Source organism: Gouania willdenowi, chromosome 20 (assembly GCF_900634775.1).
Source record: "Gouania willdenowi chromosome 20, fGouWil2.1, whole genome shotgun sequence".
Lineage (NCBI taxonomy): Eukaryota > Metazoa > Chordata > Actinopteri > Blenniiformes > Gobiesocidae > Gouania > Gouania willdenowi.
In genome coordinates, this window is record NC_041063.1 from 13272045 (window position 1) to 13285297 (window position 13253).

The following is a 13253-nucleotide window of genomic DNA, read 5'->3' on the forward strand; positions in this document are numbered from 1 at the left end:
GGCTCTGTCACGCAACGTTCTACTGCAGCTTCACTGGGGATTGCCCTTCAAATATTTAGAGATCCATAGGAGCTCAGCTGGAAGCTGATAGTCATGCATGTCAGAAACCTGATCATCAGTGCACACGCACTTCACTGGATTTTAAATATCTAGTTTTATACTTGTATTTACTGTATATACCAACCATTCAGCTGTGGGTGCACTCTATGTGCCAGGCTGTTTTGTGTATATAGTGCGTTTGTGTATGATTGCACTGCTGCAGGTTGGGAAGTGTTTTGAAACTCAGCTACATTATTTTCATTCGTAAAGTTAATTTAATGAGCACATGTACAGTATGTGTTTTCAGCTTTAGGTGGTTACGTGATTTAACTTCTTTATTTTGGTCACTGATAATGGAAAGGGTTTCTCTGATTCTTTACGCAGTTTGTCTTCTAATTAAGCAGGCGCACACTCTAAAGATAACCAAACAAACATAGAAACCCTCAAAAAATGTCATCAAGTCTTTGATTTTATTTACCTTTATGAGTTTAGTAATGTTGCTGTTGCAAAGTTATATTTTACCTTTATACGAAGGTTATTTTGATTGATTGATTAATTGGTTTAATTTTTATTTTGAACATGAAAACAACAGCAGTGCAATTACCACAATGAGAAAATAATAATAATCATAATTAAAAACTAAAACAAAGCAAAGAGAGAATAAATAGTTACAAAATCCTGCACATGAAGCCTGTACATACATTAATCTTCTTATGATATACACCTATTTACACTGTAAAAGGAGAAATGAATCATCGATATATATCTATATAATTATAAAATTAATCTAATCCACTATGTATTCATCTGTCCAAACATACACATACAGTACATAAGTATATACACACCTATTTATAATTTTTTCCCTTTAACATGCCTCGAGAAATACTTTTTATGTATTTTAAGACGTTTTTTTTTTATTTCCACACACAAACTGTTCCATAACCTGGTACCGCTTACTGACACACAAAAGCTGTTTTTTGTTGTCCGTGCGTGTAGTGAGTGACCGAAAGTTCATTTTGTCTCGTGAGTTATTCGTCTCAGCTTTTTCAATAAATAGTTTCTAAATGTTTTTTGGGGGAAGTTTCTATTGTGCCTTAAATGCTATTTGACTTATAAAGATGTGTTGATCTATAACTATAACTGTTTCCTTGTTGCAGTTGGATCTCTGTGCTGACCAACAGTAAGGAGGAGGCGTTAAACATGGCGTTTCGTGGTGAGCAGAGCACCGGAGCGGAGGATGGATTAGAGGACCTGACCAAAGCCATCATAGAAGATGTGTTTCGAATGCCAGGCAATGAAATGTGCTGCGACTGTGGGGCTTCTGGTGAGTTTTGTACATAGTGTAGTAGTCCCAAAGCGCGTTACAATGTCAACAAAGTCACACTCACACCAATGGGACGCTGGTAGATTGTTGGACCATGTGTGTCCCCTGGACTGAAAGAGAGGGCGTGAGCTCTAAAAGTGTTATTCACTTCATCCTTCAGAGGTCATAATGTAAAGTCAGATCATTGTAAATCTATACTGTGATACGGTATGTTCTGTATTCATCTGGAGCCACACTTCACTTTTGCAGTGTCACGACTGCCTTCATCTCTCCGTCCTTCAGCCTAAAGGCAACTGAACAAGCTGCACTTCAAACCCCTCTGCAGCCTTCAACTAACGAGCGCGTGTCCGTGCGTGTGCCTGTGAGCGTTCAAGTGTTGTTAGCATTCAGTGCACAGCTCCCATCTTCATCCTCCCTCCCCCGCACTCAGTAGCAAAGAGTCAGCACTTAGGAGGGTTGTAGACCTGCAGGAGACTTGCACGTGTACAAAGTTAAACACACACACAAATATGCACACACTGCATTTGGGCTACACAAACACAGCAGCACCTCCTCTGACCAACGGGAGGATTTTCGGCTCTTAGGGCGGGAACTTTTCTAGTCTTGGAGAAATAACATCATTACATCATGTTGTTACATAAGTCACACACAAACAAGAGGTGCGTGAGTAGTTAGTCATGTCTGTGCTCCTTTTGAGCAGTGTTTCTCGATCTTTTTTGTCCTGTGTACCCCCTTTTGCATTTTTGTCATATCATGTGTTGCCCCTCTTCCTATCATAAGTACCCTCTTCATAATTTCATATGCTTTTTCATTTGTGGAACAGCAAGCTCTCCTAAACCACTAACTGTGTCTCGATCATTGGTTCTTTAAGACCTTTTTTTTTACAGAAAAAAAAAGGTTCCCTAACACTTAATTTACAAAAACAATGAGTGGAAATTATTAAAAAACAATGCAACTTTTATGTGATTGCTATTTAGTAAATATTGTCTCCTATGGAAAATGTAGTTAATTATTGTCTCCAATTTTCACAAGTGTGATAAAATAGCAACTACCACCTAAAATAATCCTGTTTCAATAAATTACAAGAAAATATAGTTTTTTATTGAGCAATAGTACTGTTAGTTTGTGGTGAATTTGTCCAAATAAGAGCCTAAAAAGAAACTAGGAACATTTCCCGATTATTTTAAAATTAATTGTTAAATCTTTCTGAGTAACCCCTGCAATGTGCTCCTGTACCCCTAGGTGTACACGTACCCCTGTTTGGGAACCGCTGCCTTAGAGCAGTGTTTCTCAATGGGGGTACGTGTACTCCTAGGGGTACACGATGGCACTACAGGGGGTACTTGAGAGAGAGAGTGTGGAAAATGAACAAATGAAAGCATTAAAAATATGAGGTTTTATAATGTTTATTTTAGTTAAAAATTATAATGGAAATGATGTTCATTACAAACATGAACTGAAAATACAAGGGTCAGTCTCGGTCCTGCACCAGACTGGATATGACTGGAAATTATAAAAACTATAGAAATAAATCTATTCAGGAGGGACTAAATACTGGTTTATTCCACTTCTTTACAAAATGAGATTGTTTAAAATGTGTTTTATCATCATCATTATGCTTTATAGTTATTTTTCACAGAATTTTGAACAAAATGTCGTAGTCAGACAAAGGGGGTTCTTGGATTCAGAAATAAGAGAAACGGGGTACGAGAGCCAAAATAGTTTGAGAACAACTGCCTTAAATTATTTAGATTTCAGTCTTAGAATGTGTTCCAGATGAGATGGGCAGTAGTTTTATTCCGATTACTTTCCTGAATGTGACTGAGTTTCAGCTGCTGCTGCAGAGTCGAGCGCTCCCTCGTGTCCTAAATGAAAACATTTCACCTCATGGTTGAAAAGTCCTTCTAATGACTCTCGTGGGTCACCTTTTCCATCTCCGAGTACAGAAAGGTCTCCATCAATTGATATTCTCCGAGGACCTCAGTGTGCACAACACAGATGTGCTGCTGTAGCATTAAAAGCAGCTCCAGGGGTCAGCGTTGGCTCATTATGCTTAACATGCACACAGCCAAACATCGTCAGACTGCATCTGCTCGCTGTGTCATGTTAACGCATGTGTTCACTGCCCTCTTTGCTGCTCTGGGATGACTCATTGTTTTCTTGCCCTGTGATGTTTCCACCTGGCCTCCGCCTGGTGCTCACTTGTCTGAAACGCAGAGAACAACAACTCTGGATGCAGCGTCACTGCAGTGCTGAGGTCACACGCCCTCGCTTTAATACTCGCCCAAATCTCTTACACTGCATCAGAATATCAAGCAGGGATCCTGGTCAATCCCTGCAGTTCATAAAGTCGTGTGAAGATAATTCACGGATTTGCAGGATCTCAGCATCCTGGGGTCACACAGTGGACTCTTTCTTTCAGACAGTGGTCTTCTGCTAACCAGAGGGATTCATAAATAAAATGCAGAACATACAAGTTTAATTAATCTTAATAATGCTATATAATATAGTAGTATAGAGTACTAGTAGTAGTAGTAGTATTATATTATTATTCATATTGATCTGCACACCAACAGGCAGCACATTGTCAATATTCTACAGATTTGTTACATAAAATGATTCATACACAAAGCAATTCAACGTCCCTTTACATGATTAGAAAATGCAACAGAAAACATTTAACAGTTTAAAAATCAATAAACATTAAATCAGCAGTAAAAACATTAAACATTTCCCTCTCAGTTAGACACAGTAGAGAAAACAAGTGCCTTTAACTTGGATTTTAAAATGTTCTGCTGGCAGTTTGCAGAAGAAGATTCGATCACTACTCTGAGTTTCCTATCAATTATCGATGAGAGCTTTTTTTGCTTGGTCATTGTTTGCAGATCCCAAATGGTTGTCGACGAACCTGGGCATCCTCACCTGCATCGAGTGCTCTGGCATCCACAGAGAGATGGGAGTACACATTTCTCGCATCCAGTCCATGGAGCTGGACAAGTTGGGGACCTCAGAGCTCTTGGTAAGTCAGACGAGTCTTTTACTGACTAAAAAAATACTGTAACTGTTTTTTTTTTGAGGAACATGATTTACTATTTCAATCTCTAGTGAAATGTTGGAATAGTGAGAATAGAAAGAGAATCTGACTCCTGGGATTTGTCTCCCAAAGCTCATGTTCTTCATGTAAATGCCACCGTGCTTGTTGACATTTCTGCATTTCATGCTTGTTCTTTCTCCACCAGCTGGCTAAGAATGTAGGGAACAGTAGTTTCAATGAGATCATGGAGGGAAACCTCCCCTCCCCTTCACCAAAGCCCACTCCTTCAAGTGACATGTAAGTCGCCTCTTCATTTTACACCCATATGTCTCATTTCTGTAACTATTGAGGCTTAAAGAACACTTTCTGCTCACAGGACGGTGAGGAAGGAGTTCATCAACGCTAAGTACGTGGATCACAAGTTTGCCAGGAAGACATGCACATCAGCACCAGCTAAGATGATCGAGCTGTTTGAAGCGGTTCAGTCCAGGGACCTGCTCTCTCTCATTCAGGTGTACGCCGAAGGGGTGGAGCTGATGGAGCCGCTTCCTGAGGCAGGACCAGTGAGTCCACTCTGGTTTTCTTTTGTTTTCTTTTAACAGCTCAGTAAAGAAATAAATCTAAAAGAAAGAAAATGGTATTTATACACTAACTTGCTCGAATCAGTAAAAAAAAAATACAATAAAATAATGAAGTTTAAAATTTCACATAGAGTAAAAATGCTTAACTGAGCTAAAGCAGAAACACAAAGACAGATTCTATGAAGTCAGGGTTAATAAGAAGGATGCAAATAATGTTTAATAATTCATTTAGCTAAAAAAAAAATGGAATAAAAACAGTCCTAAGCCCTATTAGCACAGGATTAGTTTTACCTAGGGACCACATGCGATTTGTAATAATTGTGGAGAATGTCCGTGACGTTTATCCCGTGCGAATCGGCCATGTCAGTAATTTGTAAAGTAAAAATTCCCCCGCAAATTACATACTATATTTTGCTGAATTCCGAAGTCCTGTGATAATACTAATCCAATGCGAATAGACATCTCTGTGATTTGTACATAAATGGGCGGGATCAGATGCGTGATTACGCATTGTTTTGTTTCCGGTGTCACGGTCTGTGTTTACCTCGTACTGAGATTGATTATGATCATGCAACCCTAACCTTAACCTAATCTAATAGACTAATAAAACACTTGTCCATTCCCTTTGAAAACAAAAATAAACAAAACTGATTAATTTTTTTTTTTTTTTATTAAATTTGTTTTTTACGGTACTGCGCATGCGCATATATGCTCATAATCGATCTCAGTACGAGGTAAACACCGTGACACTGGGACACATGTGTATTTACTTTTGGTGAAGAATGGAGGCTGCATTGGAGTGTTTATTAAACCTTTTGGGTCCCGGGCCTGTAACATACGGCAACAAAAAGAGAAGGAGCAATATCAGAAGAAAATGGTAGATGAAGTCCTGCTTTGCACTGTGCAGTAATAATCTTTTTTTTTTTTTTTTTCTGTTTGTAGCCTTCTATTTTATACAGCTGGCTAGCGCTAGCAGTAGCACAGCACCAAGCTGTGGTCAAAAGCCTGCAAAGTTGCTTTAACATCTACTCACATACTGTTTCACGTTTTCAGATGTCCGTACATTTCAGCAAAATCTCAGGCTTCAGTTATCCCGTGCGAATGCGCCGCATAAAAAGCAGATGTTTATTTATTTATAACATGTGGTCCCTAGGTAAAACTAATCCCCTGTGAATAGGGCTTTAATGTAGGCATCATGTGATTCAAACAGAATTAAAAAAATTATACGAAAAAAGTGTTAAAAACTGTAACTCATTGGTTGTAGATATTTAACGGGGTTTCTCTCCGTCTTCCTTTGAGTAAAATAGCTGAGTCATTGACTGCTCATTAGTGGTATAACATACATCACTGAAGATATAAACCTTACAGCTTACAATATTCTCCTCTAAAACATATTATGTTTTAAACACATTTATGTACAAACCTCTTCTTAGTTAACAGCTCACCTTAAACCAGTTCTTCACCAAGTCAAAAAAGGGCGATAATCCCATGAATGTAATCAACCAACACAATACCAGAAAAAGTCGAGGTGGTTCTACCAGCTAGTGGCTTGTTGGCGTAAACGTAACTGTGATATTAATAGTCACATTAATATCTCCTGGTTTGTGCCTCAATGGTGAAATCCTCAGCTACTTCAATGTGAACAATGATCTGGTAATGCTATGTAATATATTTTAGCCCCTCCATTGTTCTTTACACTGCACAATTTAAAGTTTTCTCCAGGGCTAGATGTGTTTGAAGATGACACTATTATTAGCGTACCTTGGCGTCATTTGGGTAAAGTGTAATAATCACTGGCTTCTGCGCACTGCAGTGTTCTGCAGAGCTTTGCAGATGATCCTGCAGAAGTTCGTCCCACAGCACGGACGCACAATATTCTTGTGATTTTCCCTGCTTGGCTGTAGCATACCTACAACAACACTTGTCCAGCAGGTGGTGATAGACAGCAACATCTATGGCATCATCTGCATCAACTCACTCCTTATTTACTTAAATGAAGACATCTGCAGCAGCTTTCGCTCTTGTGTCTGCTTTTCATTTTGCTGCTGAGTCTTTTTCTTTTCCTTTCTTTGTTTTGCACGCCTCCTGCGGCGCCGCTTGGGGCATAAATGAAAGTTCTGTAACACACAGTAGATGGCAAGAACAGCGTACTATAAACATCAAGCGTGATCAGACCTAATCTGACATAATTGGGTCAAGGTTTTGTAACAAACATCGGGAGCTCCCTCTTAGAAAATAGGTGTGCAGTGAGATGAATGTGCGTTAGAGAGGAGTTATTTAGTGAGAGACGGAGCTGCTGCTGCAGCTGCTGTCTATGTGATGAAGTCTGACTCACCGATATCTGATCTGCTGCTGTCAGTACATACAAAGTGCTCCACAGTGACATCCCACAAACCTCCAGCCTGAGATATACACATCACAGTTGAAATGCGTGGCTAAATCGAGCCTGTATTCATCTGTGAGATGCTCTAATAAGCTGTAAAAAAATTACTCCTGTGCATTAAATCTATAATAAATCTTCAGATTCAGTTTTCGTTTGCCAAATCAGATTTTGGCAGGATTTTTATTGACCAAAAATTAACCGAATCCAAATATGATTCCTGGAAAACCTTACTTTTAGGAGCCATTTTGTTTATTGTAGCTTGTTTTAAATGCTGAAAAAGACTCGGAGAGGCAGAGAATACAGAATGGATGCTCTCCTCCATCACCTCACTGTCTCTGCTGTGTTTGATGGCCCCCTGCAGGAATCTGGAGAGACAGCACTGCACTACTCTGTACGGACTGCTGACCAGACCTCACTGCACCTAGTGGACTTTCTTGTGCAAAACAGGTACAGTTTTCAAATAATATATATATTTTTTGCCAATGACAATTTGTTACACGTTTGTCCAAATTGTGTTGGCATCGGTTTCTGTTAAAGTCAATATTTTGGATTTACTTCATGGAAATTGTTATTTCCTGTAAACTTGCTGCATCAAACTGTACGTTCCAGTCCACCTTTAGTCTGTTTTTTCCTCTGTGCTCTGGTTTGTTAAAATGATGCTGTAAAAGACAGAGAGAGCACAGCACAGTTCAGCTTTGCTCAGCTTAGATTCCCACAAGGCAAAGAGAAATGGGTCAGGCACTTGTTCTGTGCCGTAATTTATTCCTCTCTTTTCAATTGTTTACCCACCACTGCTCCAACTGCACACACGCTCTTTGGTCAATGCCTCACATCAGGCTTTATATTAGAAGTTGAATTCAATCAAAATATTGTTTTGGCTGGCTTTAATTTCTTTAGAAAGGATATAATGCAGTTTTCTTCTCAAAAGATGCTTAAATCTTGTTTTCCAACTCATTTCTTTTACTGTAAACCCTTAAAATCCTGGTTAATGGCACATGACTTCTCAGAACAAAGAGTGATGGAAGGAAACTCCCTCAGGCTTTTGATTTCTGTCCTGTGTTCTCCTCTCCAGTGGTAACCTGGATAAGCAGACGGAGTGGGGGAACACCGCGCTGCATTACTGCTGCATGTACGAAAAGCCTGAGTGCCTCAAGCTGCTCCTGAGGGGCAAGCCGGCCACCGACATCAGTGAGTCACACATCCAAGGCCCATCCCTTTGGTCTGTGGCACATTCTCAACTCCTCACTCTCCCTTCCTTGCCCTGTAGCCAATCAGAACGGAGAGACGGCGCTGGATGTTGCCAGGCGACTGAGGAACAGTCAGTGCGAGGAGGCTGTAAGTACAGCATTGCTGTGCTGATCAACACAAGATGATTGCTTAAAAATATGTTAAAAACACACACACACACACACACACAGAATACACACATTTAGTCACATTAATTAGACTAAAAACCATGTGTGGGTGGCAAGAGGGTGAAATGATCTCATGTAATGTTTGCATTGACCAGTTTAGTCAAAACGCTGAATGAGATTCAAAGGTCTGTCTCCAGCCTCGAGCAGGAAGGCCAACAGAGTGGAAGTAATTCTGCATGTATGTATGTTATTAGCACTAAAAAAGCAGGCAGATGGAAAACAATGGAACACGTACTGAGCTGAAGTCTAACCACAAACACATCTGTATGTTTTTCTTTCTGTAGCCTATTGTTTGTTTAATTAGTTTTTTATCTGTACTGTGTAGTTATTTCTGAATATTCTAGTCACAATAGGAAGGATATAATTGAAAGAACAGTTATTTAATTAATAAAATGCAATTTTGGGACTAAATATGAGTCAATTTATGAACTAGTGCTTTATTAAAACAACCTTTGAAGCATATTTTTGCATTATTTACATTCAAGAATATAACTTCAATTATTCTGAAGGGTTTAAGTCAGTGTTTCTCAAATGGGGGTACGTGTACCTACAGGGGGTAGGGTGAAAAATTGACAAATTAAAGCATAAAAAACATGGGTTTAGTTTAAAATGTTAATCATATCAATGATGATGGAAATTATCTTGATTAGAACATAACTAACAAGTTCGGATGAACTACAGTCGGGCCCGCGGAATGTCTCCGCTCCAAATAGCATGTACCACGTTCCTGAGAATTCAGTCAAATGACTCGGTTCCACCGAGTAAAACAAATTGGGGCCCCCGTGGCACATACGGAGTAATGTATATATATATTCATATATTGGTGTCAATGATACGGTACCACCAACTGTCGCAATATTTGACTCAAATAAATGAGAGAGCAACTTAAATGGAAATTGTCGAAAAAAGAGGGCCCCAAAAGAAAAGAAAAACGAAAGTAGGATAATGCCTCGCACAATTCAATTAGGGGCCTGGGGGCCCAGCCCCCTTTTTTTGGCAATTTCCATTAATGTAGTTTTTTCATTTTTTTGTGAGTCAATGGTGGTACAGAATCATTGACACGTACCAATAAATGAATGGGGCCCATTACTTCGTATGTGACACGAGGGCGCCAGGGGGCTGGCTCTTGACTGAATTATCGGGAACATGGAACGTGCTACTCGTCACAAAGACGTTCCGCGGGCACGACCATAGTTCATCCAAACTTGTTTCAGAGTATTCTGAGCAAAAGGTTGTAGTCGCACAAAGGGGGTACTTGGATTCAGAAATAAGATAAAAGGGGTACTTGAGCCAAAACATTTTGATAACTACTGGTCTAAGTGAATTGTGGGGGACACAGGTTGTAAAGCAGGGGTTATATCTATATCATGTATTTATGTAATCATCCTCTCCCTGAAAATTCCAATGTTGTTCTGCTTTTTTTTTTTCTTTGACATTCTGAATTAATATTTTATTATTTTTTTTCATTTTGCTACTGGTTGCACTGTTATCCTTGCTCTTGTCTTCTTGTATTTTTTCCTCTACATTTATTGTTTGCACCAAAACAAAGTCCTCGAAACAGTTTCTGATTCTGAATGTATTAAACCATGGTTTTTGTGTTTCAGCTCGTGCAGGCCGCAGAGGGGAAGTTTAACCCTCACATTCACGTGGAGTATGAGTGGAGCCTCCGCCTGGAGGAGATGGACGAGAGTGACGATGATCTGGACGATAAGGTTTGAACCCGACCCCCATTTTTTTTTAGATGAGAACATCCTACAGATCTGTTCAGGTTTCAAAGAGTGAAGCTGTGAATGTTAAAGGTTGTGATTCTACTTCCCAGCCCAGCCCCATCAAGAAGGACCGCTCTCCAAGGCCACAGAGCTTCTGCCACTCCTCTAGCTTGTCCCCTCACGACAAGCTCTCCCTGCCTGGCTTCATCAGCCAGAGAGACAAGCAGCAGCGTCTGTCCTACAGCGCCTTCACCAACCAGATGTACAGCGCCTCCACCGACCTCAGCTCCTCCCCTGTTGCCGACGGCCCGCCGCTGCCTCCCAGGAACCAGGGCAAAGGTCAGACCTGCCTGCTGCGAGGGCAGCTAATGTTTACCCAGAAATAAATGCTAAGATATTTCAGATCTAGCAAGGTCGTCTGCAGTTTAGAAGTGATATCAAGATGTTTCTACTCTACTTTTTTTTTCTTCTTCTTTTTCTGTTGGTTTGTAATGATAACTGTGTAAAGAACGAGCGACACCGACCCTCGTTACTTCTTACAATGTGTTACTGTGCCCAGGAGTCTTCAGGAATGCTCTGTTATCACTTACCCTGGTGCACCGTCAATCAAACCTACGTTGGTATGCAATTTGTCACCGCACTTGGCTCAGATGGCGGGAAGCAGGTGTCATTAGGACTGCTTACATACATACTGTAGTAAGCTTTTAGTTGGTGATCATTAGTGAGGCATGTAAAAGAGGCGCTGATACACACACTTTATCAGCCCAGAAAATACACAGGGCGTACTAAGGCTGTGCTGGGTCGGCGCTGCTGGAATTAAAGACAACACCCTCCCTCTTTGAACTCGTCACAGCTCTTTACCAGATTGTAAATCACCACATAAGATCACAACATCCATCTTAACAAGTCATTTTCTTTGTCATCTGATTTAAAATTTGAATCTTATTTTTGTTAAGGCCATTGGGGAGGGATTTCACTTGTTTCCAGTGTAGGACGGCAGGTTTGGACGTGACTCATAACAAAGGCTTTGGCATGTTTGGTCAAATAAAAAATAAATACATATCAAGGATCATACACATTTTTTGGCACAAAATCTGGCCCCACTGACCCTGTTCTCTCTGTACATTCTGATAAATGATTAGTGAAGTGTGCATGTGCTCCCTACTTGTGTGCGAGTTTGATATGAAATCAATATCTCACCTTAATCTGAAGTGGGGTTTCTTAAGAAAACCTTATAGCGATCCAACTAACCAGAGCTCATTTAAAATCTGTGCACAACGACGACCCTCAAGGAATAGAGTTTGAAACCCTTTTTAAACTTACTATAGGGCTAAAATTGTGTATTTTTGAAGATATGTTGTAACCATTTGATGGACTGGCCACCAGTCTTAAATGTACCTTACCAAACTTGCCCCTATAATTTAAAGTTTTATCCAATTTAAGATTAAGTAGTTATTAATCTAGTTAATTTTATCGAGGAGACTTTAATCTGTTGTGATGATTTGGAAAAATACGTTCTGTCACCTTAATGTGATTAAAGAAGTCAAAACGTGATTATCATTTGCTATAAAATGCTCCTTATGGCTGAAAAGAAAAAACCAAGGTTATAAAAAAATGTTAAAAACATTAAAGGCTAGATGATGATGATGATCAGGTAGTTAGTGTCTGATTTACCTAAAAAGGATTTAAATTCACTTTGCAAACAATGTATTTTATCCAAAGCTGTATTTATTATTGGCGGAAGCAGAAGAAAGATGAGCTTAATCTGACAGTCTCAGTTGATAAAGAACCAAAAACACTGGAAACAAGATGATTTGGACCACTTATGCAAAAATAAGATGACGAGGCGAAACAACACAAATGTTTTCCTCCTGATTCTCAGATGCTTCACGTTAGCAGCAGCGTTTCCTCTTCGTGGGTGCTGAGGAGCTCATCTCTCCCACTCACCTTGAGGACCGGCTTCACACTGTTCCACCTTTTTTTTTCCCTCCTTATTTTTTTTTTCTTCTTCTTTTTAATTTATTCTTTTACGTTGCTCACCACTGATGAGGTTTCATCTTGTTGTTTTTACAGTGTGTGGGAGCAGAGCTCTTTATAGGTCTGACATGCTGTAGATTCTCTCCCACACTCCTCATCTCGCTCTGTTTTCTTTCTCTTTTTTGTTTCTCTATTCTTTCAGCTCCACACTTGGCATTCCTTGGCTCTCATTCGCACTACGCCACTCTGGCTGGCACTCGACCATACATCAGTGAATATCCTGGTTTTATGTTCTCCCTCTTTCTCGGCTGTGTGCCCCATATACAGTTATCCCTCAGTTGTTTCTTCCTTTTACAGCTCACATTTACAAGATGGTGGTGGTTTTTTCTCGCTAAATTACGGGACGATGTCGGCAAGTTGAGTTAGTTCTTGCCGACGTGTTTGAAAGGAGACGCGTCCCACCATCTTTGAGCTGTAAAATCTTAACCACAGCTGACTCCTCTCTGGCTGAGCTCTCTATTGGCTGCTTTCACCTTCCTTTTCTCCACATTAGCGACCAGTGAGTGCTTTAAAGTCCCGATTGTCACGCATAAATAAAGAATTTAGAATTGCTGTGTGCCGTTTATAATGTTTAATTTCCCCGACAACACGTGCTGTGTTCATACTCGTCTCCACTTCACGCTCCCCCTCTCTCCATTCCTCGTCATCCTCTGCTCTTCCTCCTCTGGGTGTTTTGGGGGTTATCAGAGATATTTTTGTGGAGCTTCATCACCTCATGTGTCTTATGT

General features: G+C 40.1%; 1 protein-coding gene across 6 annotated transcripts in view; it reads left to right on the forward strand.

Annotated features, from left to right (window-relative positions):
• Positions 1 to 13253, forward strand: part of asap1b (ArfGAP with SH3 domain, ankyrin repeat and PH domain 1b) — a 67264-nt gene that overhangs the window by 48614 nt on the left and 5397 nt on the right. For 3 of the 6 annotated variants that reach the window (XM_028433943.1, XM_028433946.1, XM_028433944.1), the window contains 10 exons: positions 1200 to 1366; positions 4252 to 4385; positions 4606 to 4697; positions 4777 to 4963; positions 7726 to 7811; positions 8437 to 8552; positions 8632 to 8699; positions 10384 to 10491; positions 10599 to 10827; positions 12668 to 12736. In XM_028433943.1, the coding sequence (XP_028289744.1) occupies positions 1200 to 1366; positions 4252 to 4385; positions 4606 to 4697; positions 4777 to 4963; positions 7726 to 7811; positions 8437 to 8552; positions 8632 to 8699; positions 10384 to 10491; positions 10599 to 10827; positions 12668 to 12736 (1256 nt within the window). The remainder of the gene's footprint in view (positions 1 to 1199; positions 1367 to 4251; positions 4386 to 4605; positions 4698 to 4776; positions 4964 to 7725; positions 7812 to 8436; positions 8553 to 8631; positions 8700 to 10383; positions 10492 to 10598; positions 10828 to 12667; positions 12737 to 13253) is intronic. The other 3 variants (XM_028433945.1, XM_028433947.1, XM_028433948.1) reach the window with 1 other exon arrangement.